This window comes from Lygodium microphyllum, chromosome 28, assembly GCF_053477565.2.
Source record: "Lygodium microphyllum isolate KBCC chromosome 28, Lygodium_microphyllum_v1.1.10, whole genome shotgun sequence".
In the NCBI taxonomy this organism is placed as follows: domain Eukaryota; kingdom Viridiplantae; phylum Streptophyta; class Polypodiopsida; order Schizaeales; family Lygodiaceae; genus Lygodium; species Lygodium microphyllum.
The window spans coordinates 82,407,038-82,433,359 of NC_141162.1; the positions used below are offsets into that span (position 1 = coordinate 82,407,038).

Here is a 26,322-nt window from a genome sequence, read left to right on the forward strand (position 1 = left end):
AGAACAAGATCATACTAATCATAATGCATTGAGCGACTTTTAGTCTAACATGTAGAGGCCAACTCTAAGATTTCCAGTACATGAACCTATCGTGAATTCGAGAGGCCATCCAATCCAGCAAGGCACAGGGAGCAACCTCCATGCCAATAAGATATCCCAAGTGTCTGGTTATATTGCCCCTTGTGATTACAATTCCATTCCAGCCCAAGGCCTACAAATCGTTCTCCGTAGAGGAGAGAAGGGTGGAATTTTTAGTATTAATGTGAACATAGTCGTCAGGTACGAAAGGTACGATACGGTACCGTACGATAAAATACGGTACTAAATGGTACCTTAAGATTTTATAAGGTACGGTACAATATTGGCACGACAAAAAAATAACTTGATTATTTTAGACAAAAGATAATAGAATAGATATTTCAAGTCTAAATAGCAATGCTATTAGAGCATATAAGATGAGTACTTGAGGGTAACATGCCAAAACCTAATGTGGAATGCGCAACATGCGCTACTGCTACCTACAACTTATAACTACATAGATGGGAGTGGATACATCATGCATGCATGATCATACAAATAAGAGAAGTGTGAGCTTGAGAGAGAGAATGTAGTGCAACTAGAGAGAGGAAGAGGCTAGAGAGAGAGAGAGAGAGAGAGGAGAAGCTTGAGAGAAAAAGAGGGTGTGAGAAGCTTGAGTGTGTGTGTGAGAGAGAGAGAGAGAGAGAGAGAGGCTTGGGGGAGAAATAAGAAAGAAAGAAGAAAAAAAAAGAAAGGAAAAAGAAAAAAATAAAGTTGTAGACTTAAAGTAGAGTGGCCAAAAAGTGCCCATTTTTTTGTACTAAATCGTACGGATACGTACCGTACGGATCAGTCCATACTACGTACGGGGAAAACCCTGAATGTGAAGACCCGATGCCAAAGCAAAAAGATTCGAGGCCACCATTGCCTGATTAACATTAATACGATCCGCCTTAAGGAACATAAAAGAATCATCTGCCAAACATTGATTGATGTTTAGTAATGAAGAGGAAAGAAGAATATTTATTAATTAATACATAATAAAAGGAAATTATTATATAAAGGCAGAGAAGAGATAATTTAAAAAGAATTTAAATGGAGATGTATAGATAGATCCATTACCCTGAAATCAATTCCCTAAGGGATAAACATCCTAGATTTAGTATTTTAGTGTCCAGTATAGAAATCTAGTCGTGAAGAGTTAAGAGACAAAGTGCAAGATTAAGCAAGCTTATTGATGTCTTAGATATTAGATTATTTGGACTACCACGAACGAGTGTCGTAACTATAGAGGAAGGCTAGATAAATCATAAGATTTAGTTACCAATATCACCTATTCAATGCAACAACTCGCTGGAGTTGGCTTGAAAACTCGGTTAAAAGTGGCTCGGTCTTTGGCTAGTCATTTTTTAGTGCATTTGCCGGGAGCCAAGTGCACTCGAACGGGTGATTGATCTCACTAGGATATTTAAATCCTAGGTATTTATGAGTGAACATGAGGTTTCTTTTCTAAGGGACTATTTTTCGAATTTGCCCCAAGATTGCCAAAGAAGGATATTGGATTGGGCAAGAGACACAGACTTAGTAGAGGGGGGAAAATATTTTAGCCCGCAATTAACTATAGACGTAGAACAATTATGTTTCTGGAGTTGGAGCTATAATGATTGCGAGCAAACCATAGTTTTATTAGGAGCGCACTTTGGGCTAATAGATGCAGTAGAAATAAATACAATTAGTGTATCGCACCACTTCGATTGGTATTATCGTAACGCTTATCGAACATTTAGAAGGGTGGTATGGGATGATGTGTTGCCTTGGATACATGTATCCAGAGATTTAAAGTTACTTTCGACATAAAAGATGTTAGAGAGGTCACTAAAATTTTAGGCCTAATCCCTGAGCAAGAAGAAAAGTTGCCTTATGGAGAAATAGACCCAGAGTTACCAACCATTCTAAACCTTCTAAGCGCGCATATAAGCAAAAACCTAACTTTATAGCTTCAAACAAAACTTGCGAAATTTTGGAGTATGACAGTAATAGCTATTTCAATAATTGTGGATGAATTCGGAGGAGAGGCAGAGGCACCAAAATGAAGCTAGAGATCAATGAGCTAGAGAACGAGCGGTGCGACACGAGGCTTGGCTACTAGAAAGGCTTGAGAGGGTGAATGCATTATTGAATCAGGGGATAGACGTTGTGTCAAACGTAGAATCTTTTAGGCCTAGTATATCATTTGATAGAACACCATCAAAGAGAAGTGAAGTAAACTCATATCAATGGGATCAAGTCGCCTCAAGCACCAGTAGTGTCACTGGGGAAAGGAGATGACAAAATAGTGAAAGTAGGAGGAGTGAAGCTAATGCTACAGTAGGGAGTACTGAACCACCCTTTGTTTGGGATTTAGAGGCGAATTTCGGATTGCGCCAACTATTTAAGGAGCCTAAGGAACCTGGGTGGTTTGATTGGGATTTAGAGGCGAATTTCGGATTGCGCCAACTATTTAAGGAGCCTAAGGAACCTGGGTGGTTTGATATTATTTAGAGAAACAATGGCTCGCAACCCAATCAGATTAGCTGACTTCACGCAATTTGGGGGATTGTGGGATAAGGATCCCGATGCGCATTTGCAAAGATTTGAGGTGACCTATGTCACTAATGAGATAGTAGACGATGACCAAAAGCTTCATATTTTCCTTACAACATTAAAAGATAAAGCAGCAAGGTGGTACGGAAACCTAGATGCCCAACATAAAGTGACTTATGCGGCCTTACCAAGAGCATTCCTAGAAAAATTTCAATTGCAAGGTTTCCAAGATAGACTAGCCCTTCAATTGGATTATTTATCCCAAGGAACAACCGAAAGTGTTGAACATTACATTGAACGTATGGAGACAATTATTCGAAAGATGAATCCAGCTCCTGATGAACCTACGCAAAAGTGTAAATTCATTGATGGGCTTAATCCTCAAGTTCATCAGCATGTTAGCCTACAACGGCCAGCTACGTTGGCAAATGCTAAAACACATGCTAGATGGTGGGAAGAAGTGTAACTTAGCCAAAAACAACGGAGTGACTTATTTAAAGAACCTCGAATGGAATATCCAAGCACTTCAAGCGGGATATCTAAGAATGTGTCTTATGTGACTGTTCCTTTAAATCCATCGGTAACTGCAAGTCCAAATATATCAAGTGTACCTTTAAATCCGTACACTTCTATTCCAGCCTATATGATGCAGACAGGAATACCTTCTATGCGTCAATCTCAGCCCCTTCTTGATGAAGCAAAAGTAGTTGATATTAGCAAAATCCCTAGGAAAGTTTAAGGAGGAAATTATGAGTGCAGTGCAAACATCTTTGAAAGAAATTTATTCAATAACAACACAGTCTTCTAGTGCACAACAATCCTCGAGCAGCTCAACTCCAAACCCACCTAGATCCAATATCTATTGTGGTAAGTGTTATGGGTATGGCCATGTGGCTACAGAGTGTCCGATGCCTTCAAGACTAATGCCTGACCATCCACCATTCTGCGCTTTTTGCCTTAAGACAGGGCATCTAGATACAAATTGTTGGCATAAGATAGGTCAAGAGCAACAACAAGCTCGTTCGATGCAAACGAATTACAATTATATGGATCATAATAATACAACTTATGCGATTGGACCACCTAATCAACCTTTTAGGCCGAGGGGATTGCCCACCCAAGGTAGACCCCCAGTACCTCGAAATAATTACAATAGTGATGGAAACAGAGGAAGAAATTCTCCTTTTAGAAGAAATAATGGTACTTTTCATAATCCAATGGGGCAAAATGGACAACAAAGGCTTAGGGGACCGATAATTTGTTATCAATGCCAACAAGAAGGTTATATAGCTATATATTGTCCAAATGCGCGTAAAAATCAAGACTTTACTCCTCTTTGCAGGAGGTGTAGTGACAAAGGGCATCACGAAGAGATTGCCCTAAGCGAGAAGATAACAAAACTAATGAGAAGGATAAGCAAATTTCTAATGAACCCTCAACCTCATTCACATATTTAGTTGAAGTAGAAACAGCAAGGCAAGTGAATGAAGTTAGGTCTAAATTCATACCCCGTAGGGTGACCTTTAAGGCTGACCCCATGATTGGTGTGGTTACTAGAGCGCAAAAGCAGCAACGAAAGGAGCAAGGTCTAGAGGAAAAAGGTCTACAATTAAAGAGAGCAGCGAAGGATAAATCTAAGGATATAGATCCTAATGTAGAGCTACCTGAGTCAGATTCTCCACAACATTCCTCTGGCCATCCATTATTACGTGTGCCTTTAGCAAATCCTAAGATTCAAGTAGGAGTAGCTCCTTTTCCTAAAAGACTGATACCTCCTAAGGAAGGAAGTAAAGAGCAGGCGGAAGCAATAAACAAGACCTATGATCTTTGGGCTGCATTAGAACAAGTATCTTTGGCCATTAACCTTTGGGTATTGCTAGAAATAGTGCTTACATGTCGAGAGCAGCTTTATCATAAATTAGTTCGGCGTCAAAGGAAGAGGATTGAGACTAACGCTTCTAAAGTAACTGCAATTTCTTCCAAAAGAAAAACACCTAAGGACATAAAAATAGTAGATTTGTTTGTGGATCCAGGAACTCTAGTTATAGATACTACTATTAATGGCCACTTGCTAAATGAAGTGCAGTTAGATGGTGGCTCAGCAGTCAATTTGATGACAGAACAAACGATACAAGAATTAGGGTTGAAGAATCTAGAACCTACCCATATCGTTTTATGTGTGGTTGATCAAAGGAAAGTGATTCCTTTGGGGTTACTTCGAAATGTGAAATCTGTAATTGCTGCCTAGAATTTCATGTGAATTACTTAGTACTTCGCTCATTGTCAAATATACCTTCATATTCTGTGTTGCTGGGTTGACCTTGGTTATACCAAGCCAAATGCAATCAAGATTGGTACAAGGGTTCAATTGTGATTGGTCCTCGAAATGATCAAGTTAAGATACAAGTTATTTCAAAAGGATTTTTGAAAGAGTCAGGAGATGAGATGGTTAGTGAAATGGATGAGAAATCCAACAGTGAGTTTTATGATTCGGAAATGGAGAGGAACGATAATGAAAGGCCTTATGCCTGGTTATTTAAAACACAACGCCCAGCAAGAGCAGAAAAAGTGGAGGTAAATACAATACACCAGCCTCGCAAGGTAAAACAGATGGGTATTGGTGAATATGCTGTAATATTTTCATCAGACAATGATTCGAATAGTGATATTACTCACTCGTTGTCTACATCTGAAGATACAACCCTAGATTTCTTAATACTCTCTACAGGGGAAGCGGAATGCTTTGATGATTCGCTTGAAACATATTCTCGATTATCCATGGTTCGGGAAGAAAATAATCAAGAAGATGCGTTTTTTATGTATAGCAAGGCAGAATGCCTGAGTTAGTGACATTTAATGTTGACGACATCTCAACAACCTCTTGGGAAAATATGGACGAATTTGACGTTACTGAGAGTAATAATGGCATGCCTGAGAGTAGGGTTTTTATTGCTTTCCCTTATGAGGAAAATGCTTTACCCTTTGGATTTGAACAATCGCCAGATATAGCTAAAAGAACTTATTGTTACCAGTTAGAAAGAACGGAAAGAGAACGGAGGAGTAGGAATAGGTGCAAACCGTTACAAAGACCAATATCGCATGATGATGAGAATGACTCAGCTTCGGCCTTACATAGGTTTACACAAACATCTAGTGAACATCATGGTAATTATGTTAGGATTATTAGAGAATTAAACAAGGCATTGGAAGTAGAACATGAGGCAACAATGACTGTTGTAAATAAAGCAATGAAGAAATTACAGAGTTACAAAAAGAAAAGGCAGAATTTCAATTTAGAGAAAGGCGATATCTAGATGAAATTTCACTTTCACCTTAGAATTTTTTGAGGTTCTAAGTTGACACTAGGGTTTCCTTCCCTCAAGATAGCACAAACTTGTGTTCATTCCTCTCGCAAGTCAAGCATAAACTAAGCCTATTTACTGTCCTGAAATAGTTGCGAGCATCGAATGTAACGTGGCGAATAGTCATTCTTCTTGTGGATACGATATTTGAGTTTTCTTGTGTTAGCTTCAAGATGTATCATATTTTGAAAATAATATATCCAATGATATATCCAAGAGTGTTTTGGACCCATCGCGGCTGGCTATTAGGATAGAGACCAAAGAGCATGTTGACTCTAAGTCAAAATATGGTCGTAACGACAACTTGACCTATTTGCAATTAGAATCCTAGTTAAGTCGAATTAAATCTTAGCCTCACTTATCATGTAGGATTTCATTTACCAAACTGGCCCTTGCAATTAAGCTTAGCATTTCACATGCCCATCTTAAATTACCTTTTAGATGCATCCCTATTATGTGGTGCAACTGAGGCTATCCATGATGCCATGCAAATCTAGATGCAAGTCTTTCCTAAGTTGATGATACAATGCAGGATTCCCATTCATGAAAATTCATTCTAGTGCATTTATGCAATTCATAAGGCGTAACCTAAGTATTTAAATGCGAGTGTACATGAGTTCATTGTAAATGCGAGTTAATTTACTCCAATGGTCTACAAGATGCAATTGACCTATACGGAATATTTATGTACACCGGAAATCTATGATGCATTTGCGAAAGTTCGAACCTAATACTTGGCTTAATTGCTGCAACAACCCGTAGATGCTTAATCTATTCACGGCAATTCATGGTTATTGAGCCTTTTCAACTACCTTTCGAGTTATGCAAGTTATGCGATGCAAGGTATGACTTCTTCCTAATGATGTCCATGCCTAAATGTTCGGTTTCAAGTACTAGACATGGTAGCGGTACCTAGTTTTGGAGTGATAACCCGTTCATGTTGATGGTGGCATCTTTGCCCAATCCTCCTTCTGTGATCACGGCTTTTCCAGTTACTTGGGAGAGTTGATGCTTTGGGGCCATTTCGGAACTAGGAATGCGACCTTCACTCCTCTCGCAGGACTCCTTGGTGCCGGAATTCCCTACGCCTTGTCTTGAATTTCGCGATCTCCTTGTCAACTAGAGGCAAAGAACAGAGGTTGAAATTTAGTAGTGGGGAGTTACAGACAGAACAAGCCTTGCCTATAGATAGGAACTATTGGGACGAATATGAAAAAACTAATAGATTTTGGGAAAAAGATAAATCTAAGTGTACTTTTGAACCAGAAACTCGAGTGAAAAACCCTACTAGTGCTCCTTGGTTGTATCATCCTTTTAAGCGCTTCAATGGAATTACGCAGAAGATGTAGAAGATGTATCATTGTTCTAAGGGACCACTAGTTGGTTATCAACAAGTCCCAATCTAAACCCATTAAGATCAATGTGCAAAATATGCCAAAGGTTGTATTACCTCATCCCAAAGAAAAGGTGATGGATTTTACCATCTACGGGGATGGAAAGGAACCACAACTTAGATGGTTTAAACCTACGACACCTAGGGATTTTGTAAAACTTGAACAAGTCATACATTATTTGGGTTGTTGAATTCAAGGTCAGGAAAATGAGGATCTGCATTCATTAATTCTTAAGCTTAAGGGTAGCCAATGGTCTTGGAGTTTAGATGATTAAGAATGTTTAGAAAAGAACAATAAGATCTTACATCAATATTATCGTAAGTTACATGCTCAATATCCATATGATTCAAAGCAGATACCTAGTGTAATTAATTCTATCAAATCCTCATTTATAATGAAGTCAAATAAGGATTTAAACGCCACTAATGGCTGCTTGGGTAAAAATTGAAAAAGCTATATTGCAAAATCATTTTCTAAGATAGAAAATGTCTATAGAATAGAGGTTGATGGTGCTACTCAAGATAATCTCACTATTATTCCCTATAGGACTTTACCCTTGGTACATTCTGTCAATACGAGGAAAGAAGAGCCAGAATCGAGTGCGAGGAATAGTTTGCTTGAAAATGTATCAATGGGGATATTTGAGGATGTACCTGCAATCAAGCCTCGGAAGATAGCCTCCTTGTTTCTTGAAGAGCCCGAAGTGGAAGTAGTTAAGATAGAAATGGCAGAAGGAAAATATCTAGGAGCTCAATTGGAATCCCAAGATCGAGGAAGGTTTGAGAAAGTATTACGAGCACATGTTGGGGAATTTGCTTGGTCTTATACTGACCTTAAAGGTATTAAAGTTGAACTTTTTCAGCATTATATTGATCTAGAACCAGGTACAAAACCCGTATGTCAACGCCAACGACGAACATATCCTGTGTATGCAGAACTGGTCAAAGCTGAGATCACTAAGCTTCTTGATGCGGGATTTATGTATCCTATTGCATATAGTAAATGGGTTTTCCCTATTGTGGTAGTATCCAAGAAGAACAGTAAGAAGATTCGCATTTGTGTTAATTATAGAAAGCTAAATAGCAAAACACGTAAAGATCATTTTCCTTTGCCATTTACAAATCAGGTACTTGATAAGGTTGTAGGTGATGAGCTATATTCTTCCATGGATGGGTTTAGCCGCTATAATCAAGTGCTAATTCATCCAGAAGATCAATCCAAAACTACCTTTACTATTGAATGGGGTACATTCGCTTATAAAGTGATGCCTTTTGGTTTGTACAATGCACCCGCAACATTTCAAAGAGTTATGATTGCAACTTATCAAGATTTTCTACGACAATGGATGGAAGTTTTTCTAGATGATTTTTGTATCTATGGGACGGCAAAAGAAACGTCAGATCAATTGGTGCAAGTATTTGAACGTAGTGACGAAGTAGGTATCTCCTTGAACCCCAATAAATGTGTTTTTGGAGTGCCAAAAGGAACGTTGTTGAGGCATATTGTTTCTAAAGAAGGCATTGCTATGGATCTGGCTAAAATTTCTAAGATTTCTGCACTTCCACCTCCAACAAACCTAAAGCAATTGCGTGGATTTTTGGGGCATCTAAATTATTATCGACGATTCATTTTTGAATTTGCAAAAGTGGCCTCACCTTTGACAAATTTGCTACGAAAGGATACTCCTTTTAATTGGGTTGTTGCTTGTCAAGAAGCATTTGAATTTCTCAAGCAAAAGTTAATTGAAGGACCAGTATTGGCACCCCCAAATTGGACAAAGGAATTCCATATTCATGCCAATGCATCTATGTATGTCGTAGGAGCAATTTTATGCCAAGCAGATAACAATAAGGTGAATCATCCAATTTATTATGCAAGCCGTAATTTAAGTGATGCGGAAAGAAACTATACGACCACTGAGAAAGAATGCTTATCAATGGTATTTGCAGTGGAAAACTTTCATTATTATTTATTAGGAAACAAATTTACTATTTAAGTTGATCATGAAGCATTAAAGTATTTGCTTAATAAGGCAAAACTTTCGGGACGTGTGATTCGTTGGATGTTGTTATTTCAAGAATTTGATTTTCAAATAGTTACTCGTCCTGATAGAGCTCATATTCTAGCAGATCATCTTTCACAATTATTAACATCTGATAAGGAAAAAGGTGTGGAGGATGATTTACTAGATGCATCACTTTTTACTGTGGAGACGCAAGTTTCATGGTATGCCGATATTGCAAATTTTCTTAGCACAGCTCGATATCCACCTAGTGCTGATAAACGACGAAAGCGACAAATTTTAATGCAACCACGCTCCTATGGATTATTGGGGGGTTACCTTTATAAATTCTTTCCATGCAAGGGTATTTATCAACAATGTGTAAGGGAAGATGAAGCCCCTGTGGTTCTTAAGGCATTGCATAATGAGCCGTGCGGTGGCCATTTTGCCAGTAAATTAACTACAATGAAAGTTCTATTAATTGGTTATTGGTGGCCTACTCTATTTAAAGATGCTTATTATTATTGTCGAAAATGTGATGTCTGTCAAAGGACCGGTCGTCCTTCTAAGAGTTTTGCTACACCTTTGACACCTATATTTTCATTAGCGCCTTTTGAGAAGTGGGGAATTGATTTTGTAGGCCCAATTGATCCGCCTACCAGATATAGATCTAATCGTTATATCTTGGTCTGTACTAATTATATTACAAAGTGGGTAGAAGCGAAAGTGCTTAAGACGGATAAAGCCATTGATGTGGCTAAGTTTATATATGAGAATATCATTACCCGTTTTGGTGTCCATTGGAATTAGTAAGTAATTGAGGTTCCCATTTCTTAAATGGTCTTATTAGTGAGTTAACAGAACTATATCAAATTAAGCATCGTAAATCAATGCCTTATTATCCCAAAGCTAATGGTCAGGTTGAAGTAACCAATTGCATTATTTGCAGGATTTTAACTAAAACGATTGCTTCTCACAAGGGAGATTGGGATGAACGTTTATATGAGGCATTATGGGCCTATAGAACCACTTATAAAATGACAATGCAAAATACACCCTTCAATTTAGTTTATGGAACTAATGCTATTTTTCCAATTGAGCAAGAGTTCCCCACTTTACGAATCGCCCTCTCGTTACAATTAGGTGAGGCTGAATTGTTAAAGCAAAGAATTTTACAATTGGTGAGGTTAGATGAAGAGAGACTATTAGCTTTACAGAGCTTAGAAGCAATGCAGAAACACAGTAAGGCATGGCATGATCAGAACATTAAAATACGAGAGTTTAAAGAAGATGAATTAGATTTATTATATGATAGTCAATATTACAAATTCCTTGGAAAGCTCAAAATTCGTTGGTTAGGACCTTTTAAGGCTGTTAAAGTTTATAATAATGATTCTCTTGATGTACAAGATATTAACGTTGAAAATGAGATATTTAGAGTTAATGGCCTCTGTCTTAAATATTTTGTGACTTAGTTTAGTTAGGTATAGTTAGATTAGTGGTTAGAATAATCCTTTAACTAATCTATATTTGGATTTCTTTTCTTTTGGGGGTTTTTAATGGAATGCAAGTATGGCTTTTCTGTGGATGGATGCGATTCTCACCTGAGCGTGGTGTTGCTCAGTCTAGGATGGGTAGAGAGCAACATGAATTTTTCCGATATCAAGCTGTTGTTTACCGTTTTACTCCATCATATCCTGATGATCAAGTTAATGTTAGTTGTCCCTATTGGGATTATATCTATTGGTATATGGATGTGACCGAGGGCTACTCTTTAGGATGTTTACCAGTGGCACCTATGCCCTATTATGACAATGCACTTGTGGCTCCGCTCCATGATATGATGGAGGTTTTTAGCAATGCACCTGATAGCAGGTCTATGACATCTGATGTGTCTACACTGGAGGCTATTCATGAGCATCCTATATCTGATGGTTTAGTTGATAGGCTTGACTTAGATAGTGTGGATGATTTTGGATTAGGGTTATTGTTTGCTTAGAGCATTTTGGGTTTTTACTTTATTCTACTTTTTTTTTTTAAACAACATACAAAACAAATAATCCTGAAAAAAAAAAAACACTTTTGGTTTGTTAATACCTTTACATTTAGATTTTAGTGCACTTTAGTTTAGTTAGTCTTCACATGGTTAGGTAGTTAGTTGCACGCACGGTTAGGATACTCCTTCAGTACTAGGAGCTCATTATAAGGAAGTTTGACTAGATGGCCGGTTTTTAAAGGAGTTTCACTCTTTATTGATCTAACATATTAATGGTTTAGTGGTTAGTGGTTGAGTTCTGTGCAGGTTTGATGATTGCTGCAATTTGCGAACCACTACGTGATTATCTTCGCATTATTTTGGAGTTGCATTATCCATGTATATAACAGGTCGTTTCATATCTAATCTATCTATTTATCTTCGTTTGAAATAAGGGAAAGTTAACAATATAACTTGATTGAAATTATTTACAAAAGAAACACAAAACTCAATTTTTAAAAACACAAATACACCAAACGATATATAACAATGTAGTCTATATGAGAGTCCACCCACATGGGATGAGACCTCGCACCAGGAAGTGATTGAAAGAGGGTGATATGTGTGCATGACATAGTGAATTTCATTGTATGGAAGTTTGCTTAGTAATCCAATAGAGTTTTCCCTATCTTTTTGTTGCTTTGCTAGCGATATGTGGAGCTTCCTTGTCCATTATATATCAAATTAGCCTCCTTGTACATTGTACATCAAATCAATGGTTTCACTGATTTCCATGAATCACACAAGAAAGCATTCATCAAGTGTATCACAATCAATTTTCAGTTTCTTAAAATAGTACCTTCAGTGCAAGAACAATTGAGATGCCAATGATGAAAAGGAAAAATGGCATCACAAAATCTGCCAAAGTGACACCATTCCATGGAGAATGGTTTATTGAAGGCCATAAACCACCTGCATCATCTACAAGAATCATAACCTGCAAAGTGATCCCTATTTAATTGTCAGGACAATTTCACTTGTTTAGTACAGCAGCAGACTAATTGATTCAAGAAGCTTTCCAAGTTATTGACAGTACCGTGCACATTATTAGGAATGATGCAAAACCCACCCATTTTTTCAAAAACAAGCAGATTGTCCTACATTTCGGAAACAGGGCAGTTAGTTTCATCACAGCCAAGAAACACATCATCTCTTTTGCAACAAGTATAGAAGTGCTGCTTACATTGCAGCAGCATATTTTGAGTTAATGGGCCCACTCCATGGACCAAGGCAGATTTTGGCATTCTTGGCATTTACTTAAATTCACAAATGTGTGTGAGAAAACACTCTGAACAAGCAAACAAAGGTTAACCCCCACTTGACTGAAATGCACACAAGCTGTTCCTCTGGAATGAATACTCAGAGATGAAATCTGCCCTCGACTACAGAATTGGTCCCCCTGACCCAGCCATCGGAATGCAGAGGCTCTTCTGATTAATCAGCACCAAAGATACAAGAGAGCTGCTAGATCTCATTCAAATTGTTGGCAGGAACCAGTAAACTAGGTAGTAGTTGTGGTTTTTAATAGGCCTAATTTCCTTCATTCATCCCGTCAATTGATATTGTCCACAAGAACTAATCTGCTGTTGGGTTCAACTATTATCTATGTTGCTGTGTGTACTGGTATCTGGGTCTCTATGCCTGCTACACCACTAACATTGTCTTTTATTCATCAACTTGCCAGTCCTATTTACCAATTGGTTAGATCAATTGATCGAACTCAGCAAGCTTGCTATACAACTGGCCATATTTGTTGTAGAGCTAATAAATAGCTCATGCGTGCAATAATTCTCATCCCTTGGAAGTTGAGGAGCAGGCATTATAAGTTCAACAATCCATATATCATTGATATGGGTGCACTTTCTTTTGTTAGCTTTTGGGACATGTATCTAGTTTTGAGCTTTTTGTTGGGGGTAAAGGCGCCTCTGCCTAGCCGCCCGTGTATTACTACACTGACAGTCACCGCCACTGCACACTGCAGGTGGTGGGCACCCATCACCGTCACTTTATTCTTTATTTTTTTAGTGATAGTTTGAATAAAGGAAGGCCCAGTCACACATTGTGACTGTTGGAGTTCCCATTTCTAGTCTCTCCCTTTCTTTCTCTTGCTCTCCCGCCATAGTTCTCGAGTCCAACCTTCGATCCGTCGCTCCCTTTCAACTGGTATCAAAGCTTTGCTTTCCGACTCTTAAGCTTGGCTTGTGGCATTCTCAACATTCCATCGACTCCCTACTTGCATTGGGTCTCCTTCCCGGCAGCCATATCCGACGCCTTCGAGTTCCCATCACTCCCCGGCTTCCCGAGCACCTTCCCTGCATTGTTGGGCACCTTCAGGGCATTACATCAGAGGTATTTGATCATTTTCTTCAGGGTTTACTTCAGTTCTCTGGTCACACAGGCTGTGAACAGTTTGGGGCAGCCACCATTGAAGCTCCGGTGCTTCATATCTTCATTGCCCCTGCTCAAGAACCCTTGAGGCTTGGTGTGTGCCCCCTTGGGCACCTACTTGAGCCCCGACTCCATCCCAGGTATGCCACATGGGCTGCAGGTCCCCCCAGGACAGCAACATACTGTTTGCGCCTATTTCAGGCTGATCCATATCTGCTCCACCCCGATCCTCCTCAAGCTCCAGGCCATTGGGCACTTCCATAAGCTTCCTCTGAGGCATTTGCACATGCTTGATGCTCGGTCTTGAAGGCTTGAGCATTGGACATTGATTTGGGGCTGATTCAAACACTGTTTGGGACTGTTTACAGCAGTTCACAGTCATGTTATGCTGATGCTACATTGACAGTCAATGCTATGCTTGTCTAGGCATACATAGTCAACCGGTTTGATGCTTATTGGATGCCGATTGACTTGGGGATGGATTGCACATGTTATGCCATCATTTTGGCACTGATTTGGGACTGAAATTTCTCAGTTTTTACAGTCATTTCATGTTGTAATAAAAGCGGACTGAAGCTATTACACATCCTTTGGGTTATGCCTATTGGTTCCGGCCTATGTCTTGGATATATGCCATGAAGTATTGATCTTCGGGGTACGACTTCGAGCTTGGATTTCATTCCGGATGCTTTTGGAAGAGCTTTGATATTACGCACTCATTGACATGGTTCGTGCTTGACCGTGGTATATGCTTTGACAGTGATGCTCTTTGGGTTTATGCATACCCGTTGCCTACGAATTGATACTCATGTCCCGGTTGATTACCCTATGCATACGTTGAGCTTGAGTGCTCATTGAAGCTCCACCTTGGATGCATTTTGGATTATCTGGAGTAGTCTTGGATGTTACTTGGCTTGTCAGAGTTTGGATTGGGATGTATTTGATGTCTTACATGCTTACGGATGCTACATATGGATGCTCTACGCCTACATGTTCGAGATGTACTATTGATGTATTGTCTTGGACTTATATTATTGGCACTATGTCTTGCCTTGGCTTGAGCTCTTGAGCTCGTACATACGGCTTTTGTGCCAGTGGGAGCATTCTTGAATGCTTATCAGACATTGAGCAGGCGGTACTTTTATGGATTGAGCCATTACATGCTATTGAGCAGTTACAGACACTTGAGACTTTGGGACTTCTTACCCTTTGGGATGATACATCATATGTCTTGGTTCACTGTATGCTTATGAGCTAAGTCTCAGTTTTGGATCCGTATTTTTGGTGAACTGACACCTACTTGTGTCAAGTTTTGGTAGTGGCAGGAACACTTTGCCCCATTGACTGGGGGGTGTGTCTACTCATTGGCAGATGTTTGTATGGCATACTTGGTGTTGGATTCATGCTTATCGACCATCATATGCTTATGCTATGCCCGCATGATGCTAGCTTTGGTCTTGGCAGTATCTGATTGCCTTGGGATCCGATTTTGACACTGTTAGCTCTTTTTTACTGAAATCTGAAATTTATTACAGAAACCATGTATATATATGGACTGACATGGATTTTTCATGCTAAGACACTCTGAAATGATGTACTTTCACTAGTACTTGGTGGGCAGCAGCTTTAGTTCCACTTTCCTCGCCATTTTCCCTCGATTTTGGTGATTTTTTGGTCATTTTCTGCAGTAAACAACAAGTAGTTTTGAACTGTCTACAGTCTTCCAGCCTGCATTATGGCGAGTTTATCCACTGATCATGCTATTTTCAACATCACTAAGATTGATGGTACAATTACTCTTATTGGAAGAGCCAGATTTGGCAGGTGTTGGTGCAGAAATTGCGGATCAAACCTTTGAGGTTAAGTGGGCATCCGCATGCAACTATGCCAGATGAGGAATGGCTTGAGCTTGATGAGTTATGCAAGTCAACCATTGTATTATCTCTCACAGAACAGGTTCACTATAATGTCTTTGAGGAAAAACAGAGTGCATGGCAGTTGTGGGAAAAGATCAAAAATCTCTATGACAAGAAAAGTCTAGCGAGCCAGATGTATTGACTAAAGCAGCTTATGGATCTGCGCATGAAGGAGAATGTGACTATGTCTGCTCACTTGAGCCAGTTCCATACTATACTCAAGAACTTAACTTCGCAGGACATCACTTTTGTAGAGGATGTCACTCCTCTTTTCTTGCTTAGTACTCTTAATGAGTCATGGGATGTATTCCACACTGCATTATGTGCCTCTACTGCTACCTTGAAATTATCTGATGTTGAGAGTGCTCTTCTGCAGGAAGAGGTTAACCGTAAGAATTTGGATGCCTCTCGTGTGTCTCATGCTATGACAGTTAGAGGCAGGCATGATGGATATGGAAAGCATGGCAGTGGTAGTGGCCGTGGACGGGATTCTCAGAAATCTTGATCCAAGTCTCGTGGGAAGTCACGTAGCAAATCCCGTGGCAGGAATACAGATGTTACTTGTCACCATTGTGGGAAAAAGGGCCATATTAGGCCACAATGCCATAAATTGCGCAATGAAAGGCGCAAAGATAAGGGAAAAGACAAAGTGCAGGATAAGTCTTCTGATCGCAGCATAGTACCTGCAAAGTCCAGTGTTTAAATTGAAGAGATCAATGTTATGCAACCTGAGGATGTTGATGATGATGATTATATCCTAGCAGCTTCTTCTAGTGCTTCGCAGATGACAGAGATACACTCTATGTATGCACAGTGTTAGCTCTTGGACTCAGGTGCGTCCTTTCATGTGACACCTTGCCGAGAGGGGTTTCATTCATACCGTACTGTTTCGGGTTCTGTACGCTTGGGTGATGACAGCTCTCTTGATATTGTGGGCATTGGTAATGTTAGGCTGTAGTTTCCCTCTGGCAGCAGTTTTGTTATGTAGGATGTACGTCATGTACCTGCTTTAACACGCAGTCTCATGTCAGCTGAACAACTTGATGACGTAGGATATCATGTATGTTTTGGAGACTCTACATGGAAGATCACTCGTGACAGACTTGTGATTGCGAGAGGTGCCAAGGCTGGCAGTCTCTACCCCTTGATTGTATCAGCTTCTCCCCTTGATCATGTTTTTTCTGTGGATTCTATCCCACAAGTATCTCTTTGGCATGTCCGTTTGGGCCATATGTCTTTGAAGGGAATGAAAATGCTTTCTGGTTTGCAGTACTTATCGCCCCTTGATTATACATGTTTTGATTCATATGAGCATTGTCTTTATGGCAGGCAGACTAGGTCTACACATAAGAAGTCTTGTAGGCCACGCATAAGTAAGCCCTTGGCATTGGTACATTCAGATGTCTGTGGACCCATGCCTTGTCAGTCTATGGGTGGTACCAAGTATTTTGTTACGTTCATAGATGATTTTTTACGGAAAGTTTGAGCTTATCCCATTAAGCTGAAATTCGATGTCTTGGCTGTGTTTCAGAGATGGCTTGCATTGGTTGAGAACCAATCTGGGTATAGACTAAAATGCCTAAGGACAGATAATGGGAGTGAGTATGTCTCACGTGCTTTTGAGCAGTTATGTGATGAGAGGGGTATTAAGCGTCAGTTGACCGCCCCCTACACCCCCCCCCAGAATGGTTTGGCTGAGCGGATGAATAGAACCATCTAGGAGCGTGTATGCAGTATGCTTAGCCATGCAGGCCTACCACAAAGCTTTTGGGCTGAGGCAGTTAGTACAGCTGTGCATGTCATAAACAGATCACCCTCTAGTAGTTTGGATTTCCAAGTTGCAGAGAAGGTATGGACTGGAAAACCTCCCTCTTATACACATCTCCGTGTCTTTGGATGTGAGGCATTTTGCCATGTACCCAGAGACAAGAGAAGTAAGCTGGATCCCAAGAGTGTCAAATGCATTTTCCTTGGTTATGGGGATACACGCGAGATGGGTTACCGTCTCTGGGATCCGCAGGCGCGGAAAGTCATCCGCAGTCATGATGTAGTCTTCCATGAAGACAATATGCATAGGCAGCCGGAGAGAGTTATTGAGATCCGCAGGGTCATATTTCAGGAGGAGCCGAGAGCTCCCGCACAGCCAGTTGGACAGCCTACAGTTGCAGCAGATGCTTATGGTCACGACATTGAACAAGCAGCTGAGCAAGTAGCAGAGCCTGCCGTGAGACGGTCTACTAGAGACAGACGTCCATCAAATAGATTTCAGCCCTCGATGCATTATGTCTTGGTTACAGATGCAGGAGAGCCTTTCACTTATGATGAGGCTATACGCAAGGATGGCAATCACTCTTGGGGGAGGGCTATGCAGTCTGAGATAGACTCCTTGCATAAGAATGACACTTGGGATTTGGTTTCCTTGCCTACGGGCAAGAAGGCTTTGCCATGCAAGTGGGTGTACAAGCTAAAAAGTACCCTTGGACACCCCAAGCCGGCATACAAGGCTAGATTGGTAGCAAAGGGTTTTAAGCAGGAGCATGGTGTGGACTTTGATGAGGTCTTTTCTCCTGTGGTTAAGATGACCATCCTACGCTTAGTCTTGGCTTTGGTTGTTTAGCTTGACTTGGATTTATACCAGATGGATGTCAAGATGGCTTTCTTACATAGGGACTTGCATGATGAGATTTATATGGAGCAACCTAAGGGCTTTGCAGAACCTGGCAGGGAGCACCTAGTGTGCAAATTGAAGACAAGCCTTTATGGCTTGAAGCAGGCACCTAGGGAGTGGTATCATAAGTTTGATGCATTAATGCAGTCACAGGGCTACAGCCGGAGTGCTATGGATCCATGTCTTTACACGAAGAAAGCTCGTGATGGTTCTTTATTGATTTTGGTACTCTATGTGGATGATATGCTGATAACAGGGAAAGCTCATGATGAGCTAGATGCTCTTCAGGCTCAACTCAAGAAGAGCTTTGAGATAAAAGATCTGGGACAGGCCGCTCATATACTTAGTATGCGCATTATACGCGACAAGCATCAGGGACTCCTCTACTTGTCACAGAGGGAGTACATTCATAAAGTCCTTGAGCGCTTCCGCGTGCAGGATGTAAAGCCTATTGGCTGTCCATTGCCTTCTTATGTGAAGGTATCACAGGCTAATTGTCTGCAGACAGATGAGCGGAGGGCCAAGATGGCCAAGATTCCCTATACATCCGCAGTGGGCAGTCTTATGTATGCCATGATAGCCACTCGTCCAGATATTGCCTTCGCAGTTGGTGTTGTGGCACGCTATATGGCTACACCTGGCAAAAAGCATTGGGATGCCGTAAAGGGTATCGTGAGGTACCTAAAGGGCACTGCAGATATATGCATATGCTATGGCAGCCAGGATACAGGAGTCGTGGGGTACACTGACTCTGATTATGCAGGACATGCAGATAGTAGGAAGTCCACTTTCGGCTATGTATTCACATATGTTGGAGGTGCTGTTTCTTGGATGTCCAGGGTGCAGAAATTACAGACCCTTTCTACTACAGAGACCGAGTATGTTGCAGCCACTGAGGCTTGCAAGGAGGCCATTTGGTTGGGTCGTTTAGTTGCGGACCTTGGAATTGATGCTATCCCTACACTGCATTCGGATTCTATGAGTACTATTCAGTTAGCCAAGAATCCGGTCTTCCATGCGAAGACGAAACACATTGAGGTGAGGTATCACTTCATACGTAGGGTTGTTGAGGACAAGTCTGTTGATCTTGTCACGATCTCGACTTACCAAAATCTTGCAGATCTGCTCACGAAAAGTCTCTCTACAGAGCGCTTTGCCTTCCTCAGGAGGTTGATGGACGTGGAATGAAATGACGTCTTTCCTCATCCTGTTGTACATGTGTACATGTTATACTGTCTTTTTCTTTTTCTTTTCACTCCTCACTGGGGCAGATTCGCCTTTAAGTGGGAGGTTGTTCGGGGTAAAGGCACCTCTGCCTAGCCGCCCGTGTATTACTACACTGACAGTCACCGCCACTGCACACTGCAAGTGGTGGGCGCCCGTCACCGTCACTTTATTCTTTATTCTTTTAGTGACAGTTTGAATAAAGGAAGGCCCGGTCACACATTGTGACTGTTGGAGTTCCCATTTCTAGTCTCTCCCTTTCTTGCTCTTGCTCTCCCGCCATAGTTCTCGAGTCCAATCTTTGATCCGTCGCTCCCTTTCACTTTTTTGGGCATGTCTGTATAACTAATCCAAACACCCCCTACAGTCTTTCCTGCATGTCCTAACAAGAAACTAATATAACATCATCCCTACTCTTTGGTCAAACCATAATGCTAAATCCTTCACATGCATTGAAAGGCCTAAAAGCCAACCCTTAACCGGTACAACCAACATTAACATGTTTCCAAAAATGTTATTTTTTGAAAGATGATATGTAGCCAAATCCAAGGGTTTTTTGGGCCTTGGAAGATTGTTTATTTGGTAGACTTTACAAAACACACGTGCTAAAGGAGTTGGCTTGAACCATCACAATCCATGAGCTTATAGTGGTTTAGTGCATGTTGTTATGTCGTGTAGTAAAGAAAAGATTGTTGTTCTTATACCAATAAACCACCCTCACAAATCCTATGTGCACATGATATGTCACAAGCTATAGTAGAGAGTTAAAAAGAAATGTAGAGGTCGATAGAGCCAAATGGGCTCATCCCTGAGCCCATGACTAATACCATAACATAGTCATGGGCTCAGGGAGCATTAAAAAGGAATGCAGATGTCCATAGAGCCAAATGGGCTCATCCCCGAGCCCATGACTAATACCATAACATAGTCATGAGCTCATCCATAAGCCCATGACTAATACCATAACAGACCACGCTCCATTGCAAGGCCCGATGTAATATACCACCAACTAACACTATCCCGAGATATGGATGGTGTCACGAGGATGCAAATTTGTAATGCTTTGCTTAGTATTTGGCTTAGACATTAATTAGATGTGAACATGTGATGTGTAAATTAGATAAGTCACAATGACATATCAAGGAATCCAAGATGTCAATGGGTGTTAGAGGCAAAAGTTGTAATAACTTATACTAGTCAAGTACTAAGATACTCAAGACCACTTCAGAGTCAAAATGGCACATTTAATTTTCTAGGCAAGGACAAGGGCTACAATTAATTTTCAGAAATATAATTCTGAAAAGTATTTAAATGGATGAAAAATCCATTAAGAAATGTGCCATTTGGCAAAACTTTCCCATGCAAGTGAAGGGAAGGCTGTTGGTGGCTGGTGGAGGTTCCTTCCAGCAGTTTACTGGCTGAGAGAGAGGGAGAAGAGGCTGTTCCAACAGGCACCAACTGATTGGCAGCCATTCCAGCCAGCAAGAAGCTGGTCAGAGCCAGGCAAGCAACAGCATTTGGGAGGCCTTGAGCAGCACACACAATAGCCTGTAGAGGCCAGAAACAGGTAGGCAACAGCATTTTGGAGCCTTGGGCTGTAGGCGACTGCATGTTTGCTGGTCAAGAGGCAGCTGGCTAATAATTCAAACACTTCTTTGCGAAGAAATTCTAAATTTTCTCTCTGCTCAGCATTCTTTAATAAGCTCCAGCCAAATCTCGGCCTTTTTTTCCAAAGAAAAGTAAAATTTCTATTAACACACCTCAAAAGAAAGTGTCCCAAGGCAAAAAGCCAATTACAAAGCAGCCATTTAAGAGACTTCCATACCAAGAATTATATAACAAGGGGAAGTCTATTACAAAGCTTGCATGAATAGCCAGTTGAGAGGTCTATAATGCCAAACCAAGTAGGTTTGGAAGAGGAAAAAGGTCCCAAAATCCAATGCCTTGAGAAAAGCATCTTTCCTCTTCCTCATAGTCTCTAAACTTCCCTATATTCTTTCCCATCTGCCATGAAGAGTATGCACAATCTCTGTCCATATCCTAGAGAGAGTCTCTGCAGTAGATATGTCCAAAAAATCAATAGCCTAGCTACATTTGGCTATCCTTATGTATCAAGCAATAATGCCAGCTATGAGCTCCCATCTATGACAATGCCCTTGAGTCCATACTATCTGTGAGAAAATTGGCATGAGAGTCCTGCTCACAAGCTGCCCCCAGATGAGATAAGCCTAACACCCCTATACATCCTCATACCCACAAGCTCGGCTCTACCCGTGGGCAATCCCATATGCAATGCCTTTGAGTCTCCTCATGCTCCCCACATCTAACACAAGGAATAGGGTCTCTACTGTAGCCAAACTCCTAAACTCTTGTGTGCTAGTAACCAAAGAAAAAGTGAAATCTTTATTGGGCTAGAGTTGTCCTCCGGTCTCCTCTAGAAGTCTACAAGAAAAGCATGTGATATACCCTAAATAGTTCAATGCTTAGCTGCAGCTACCACCACTCTGATCTTGCTCATCTGTATTCTCCTCCCCAACCTAGTGGTATAGCTAAAGAAGGGCACATCCTGAGAAGTCTCTGCAAATGAATCTCTCCACGCCCACTCCCTAGGATCCCACTGAAGTCTCTGTAGCAGCCGCAAGTGGTGAAGAGAAGTTGAGGCAGCCACTTCTTTTTAATCAGCTAATCGAGACTAAGAGAGACCATACAATTAGAGAGAGGACCCTCCTATCTTGGGGGAGTTCCTCTACACAGGTAGCTTCTACAATGGGGGAATGGTTTGCCTTTCTAGAGCTGCCAACCCATATATAGAGAGAGAGAGAGACTTCAAGGTATGAAGGGGGCTGGAGTATCAAGAAGGTGGTACCCCCTGAATGGAGGAATGACACAATGGCAGATCTCAGCCATTTTCATCAAAATTCAGCAATTAACAGTGGATAGCAAGAGCATTAGTTTATATGAACCCCAATTTACAACAAAAGTTAGGGTTTAGTAGCTGCTTTACGTCCCGTGCCAAGAAATTGAAGGCTTGGTACTTGGAATCAACAGCTGGAATTTAAGGAATTGCTAAAGATTTCAAGAAGCCAGTAATTCCAATTGGATTTGGGGTTCATTTTGACTAGCCAGGGGTCAATTGGAGGCCAATCCCTTATTAGACCAAGGGGCAAATTAGGTTGAAGGCTTGCCAGTCATTTTAGACATCAAGAGTTATTAGAAATTGAAGGAGATTGGAACAAATCTCCATGTGCTTCGTCCAATATTAATATGAGCTAAAGAAATGCTGCAAGGGGTGCGAGTTTTGGTGCCAACCAAGATTCCATTGTCCAAGATTAAGTGGTAACCTTTGTATTTTCAGTTTATATGAATTTTATGCTTACTATAATTAGTATTTATTCAAGTCATTTACTACACTTTTGAAAAAGAAAAGTTGGTTCATAGTTCCATTGTCATGATGCCATCAATTCCCTTGATTTGGTAGGGCCGTGGCACTTGATTGGAAGTCAAAAGCATTGCTTTAGTGCTAAAATTGTAATCAGCTAAGCATTACGGTAAGAATGTCTTCATGCAGTGAGATGGAATCAAGCAGTGATGATGCCTCTCAGTCTAAAAATTCACAAAATGGAGGAACTGTCTTGCCTTAGCTTGGACAAGGCACTCAGTATGAACAACAAGCTGATAATGTTGGTGTAGACCAAATGCGAGTCCTTCTAGGCCTCTTGATGTTGATGACCAGCAAGAAGGTGAAGAATACAATGGATCGATTAAGGACAGAGCTGATATCTTTGCCCAATCGACAAAGGATTCTCAATTTATTGAGTTTGTGAACTCTTCAAGGAAGGACAACAGAGGCAAGAAGAGAAAGTCATCCTCTAGAGCAAACAAGATGTACTAAGGAAGAGCCTGAACAGTCTCATGATGCTCCCAATGTAGATGATGAGCAAAGGCAAATGCTGCCTGTGGAGCAAACGATGCAAATGCAAGGCCAAATGTATTTGGGTATGGCAAGTGGAATGCCAAACCCAATGAAACACAAGTTGGCATGATGCCTAGGGCACAAAGTAACATGTTTCACAATGCATCTATGCAAACTAGTACAGTTAGGACTCATAGGACAGCTGCTGGCTATGTAAATGCACCATTTAATGTTGGGTAAAATGTTGGAACAACAAGTGCACCCTTTCTACGGCAACTTACCTATGATAAGTTGGCACCAAAAGGCAAAGCAAAGGGCTTTGATGAGGGTGGTAAAGAAGTGAAGTTTGAAGTTTTCAATAGGGCACAACATAGATTGAAAGCATTGACTTTCATTCAATAGTTTAATGTAGTCTACAAAGGGGGAAACTTCACTAAGTCTTCAAAAGTCTGAAAGGCAGCTAGTTTTCTAAAAGGGAATGAATTGCAATGGTGGTCTACAATTTGGATACAAGGTAAAGCACCGTCAATGTGAGATCAATTTAAGCTAATGTTTGCTTCCCCATGGTTGACTAGTACCTTTGAAGTTGATGTAATGACCATACAGCATAACTTCAATACATCACAAGGCAAAATTTTGAAACAATATAACAAGAAGTTTTGGGAGGTGTGCTCCCCATTACTTCGTATCATGTTGTCCCCCCTTTTGACTTGATTGAAAAGTATTCTTGTGGGCTGCCCAAGGAGCTTTGGATTTCTTAATCGAGACTACTATGACTAGTATGTGACTTCATTGACAGAGCATGTACCATTGATGCTTTGCTGCATGGGAAGTCTACCAGCTTCAAGGTTGATGATGAGGATAAGACACCAAAGCAGAATTTCAAGGCTGACAAAAAGGGAAGATCTGCATATAGGCCTAAGAAGAGGCAAAAACAGTAAGGAAGGACGTGGAAAAGTTCAAGCTTCGCAAATGAACATAGATGATCCTATGTACAAATTGCTGTCCCCAAAAGAGACAGGTATGAAAAGGACCTCACAAGATAGAGGAGATGTAACTGATCATGGGACACATTTACAGACATTGGGCAGTGCACATCAACTTGTGATCTACAATGGTTTTAAAAAATGGCCAAATTCAAGGGCTCTCACATGATGGAATAACAAAGGAGGTGCTAGCATAGTTGGTCCTAGACATTCAAGAGTTTTCGTATTTCTGATAGTCTCATTAGTGTGACAGAAAATCATGCATATTTGACTTTTTCAACAGTATATCAAGTGGGGCGACAAACTACAAATTCACATTCAAATAGACCCAAGGTATGACTTTATAAGAGAGACCTCTAGAGTATATCTTGGGGCAATATGGAATACGTTGTGGAATATGGATCCCAATACTTCCCCAAGGAAACTCACTAGCATCTTGATTGATACACTACATGTGCCTACAATGGTATGCAATTCCACATGGCAAAACCCCTCCAGATAGACATGTAAGGAACATGGCACCTTAGAATAGTCTATATGATGATGAATGCCATCAAATTAGAGCTAGATTACAAAAGATATCTCGTTAGGTACATGTACACATAACCAAGCAAAGAGAATATTTCAATCTTTACTACAAAAGAAAAAAAAAATGTGCCTATCTTGCTAAGCTAAAAAATGGCATATACCAACTATTTTTAGGACTAAGGGATGTTTCAAGAGAAAGGATCACCTACAGAAATTGCAGCACCAGAAACATGGTACGAATATTTAAAGAATATATATGATGTTTCAGAACAGCCAAATATGCCATACATAGACCAACCCAAATAATTTTTTTTACAAGAAGAATGGTCATAGATCCTATTGCCATATTGCAAACAAGGAGGGTATAGGATCACGATGGACTAGTGGCTGCTTATTTTTTACATGCCCAAGACACATTGGCCTAGGTATTGTTACATGTTTAACAGCCACATCCAAGGAATTCCTAGCATGTTTGAGTAAATCGTGCAATCATACCTCTCTTTAAGAGCGAAGACCCCATGTCTCTTGCCAACTATTAGACAATTATGATTGGACATTGCTTGGAAAAGATCTACGACTCTATTTTGGAACATGAATTGAGTCTTTGAGCAAAAAAATGCAATCAAGGATCTCCAACACAAGCTGGTCGTATGAGAGGCTTCACCACTTTGAACCATGTGCTCACATTCAAAGCTCGCATAGAAGAGGGAGGGGCACAAGGTAGGAGGATTTATTGCCTCCGTACAATGTGCAGATAGGTTCGTACCAAGGTGGAAAAAAGACCCTATTTTTGCCATTGTATCTGGGTGCATTCCTGCATTACTAAAAGCTGTCTCAACTGTGTGTTTTCTAGATGTTGGTGCTTGCCTGGCACTTAAGGGAGTTTCTAGGCCTTGGATATCACATTCTACACCCTTTTCCAGCTGTGGACACCTACCCCAGTCCCCTTGGATTCCAGCCAGCTTTTCACCCATGACCCTTCTTTCAATTTTGACTATTTGACTTCACACACTTGAAGCTCCATCCTTGGCCCTTGGATTCCATCATTTCAGCCCTTCAACCTTGGATTCCAGCCATGATCCATCTATGCTCTTGGGGCTTGGATCGCTCTCTTCTCCCACACTCTTCTCTAGCCTATAAAGAGTGCTCCTCCCCTCCATCTTTCATGCACCAAATCAGCAAGCATTCTCATCTCCCTCTCCTAAGCATCATTTGAATCTTGCCGGTTGAGCTTTCACTCTCTCCCCTTCTCCCGACCCCCTCCATCTTCAAGCATCAATCTATCAACCCTCTCCCAGCAGCACC

The 26,322-nt window shown here is 40.7% G+C and overlaps 1 protein-coding gene across 2 annotated transcripts in view; it reads right to left on the reverse strand.

The window, feature by feature from the left end:
- The window catches only part of LOC148011682 (heparan-alpha-glucosaminide N-acetyltransferase-like protein (DUF1624)), a 352,978-nt gene that overhangs the window by 312,201 nt on the left and 14,455 nt on the right, over positions 1 to 26,322 (reverse strand). For both annotated transcript variants that reach the window (XM_087670955.1, XM_087670954.1), the window contains exon 2: positions 12,194 to 12,331. In XM_087670955.1, coding sequence (XP_087527081.1) covers positions 12,194 to 12,331 — 138 coding nt within the window. The remainder of the gene's footprint in view (positions 1 to 12,193; positions 12,332 to 26,322) is intronic.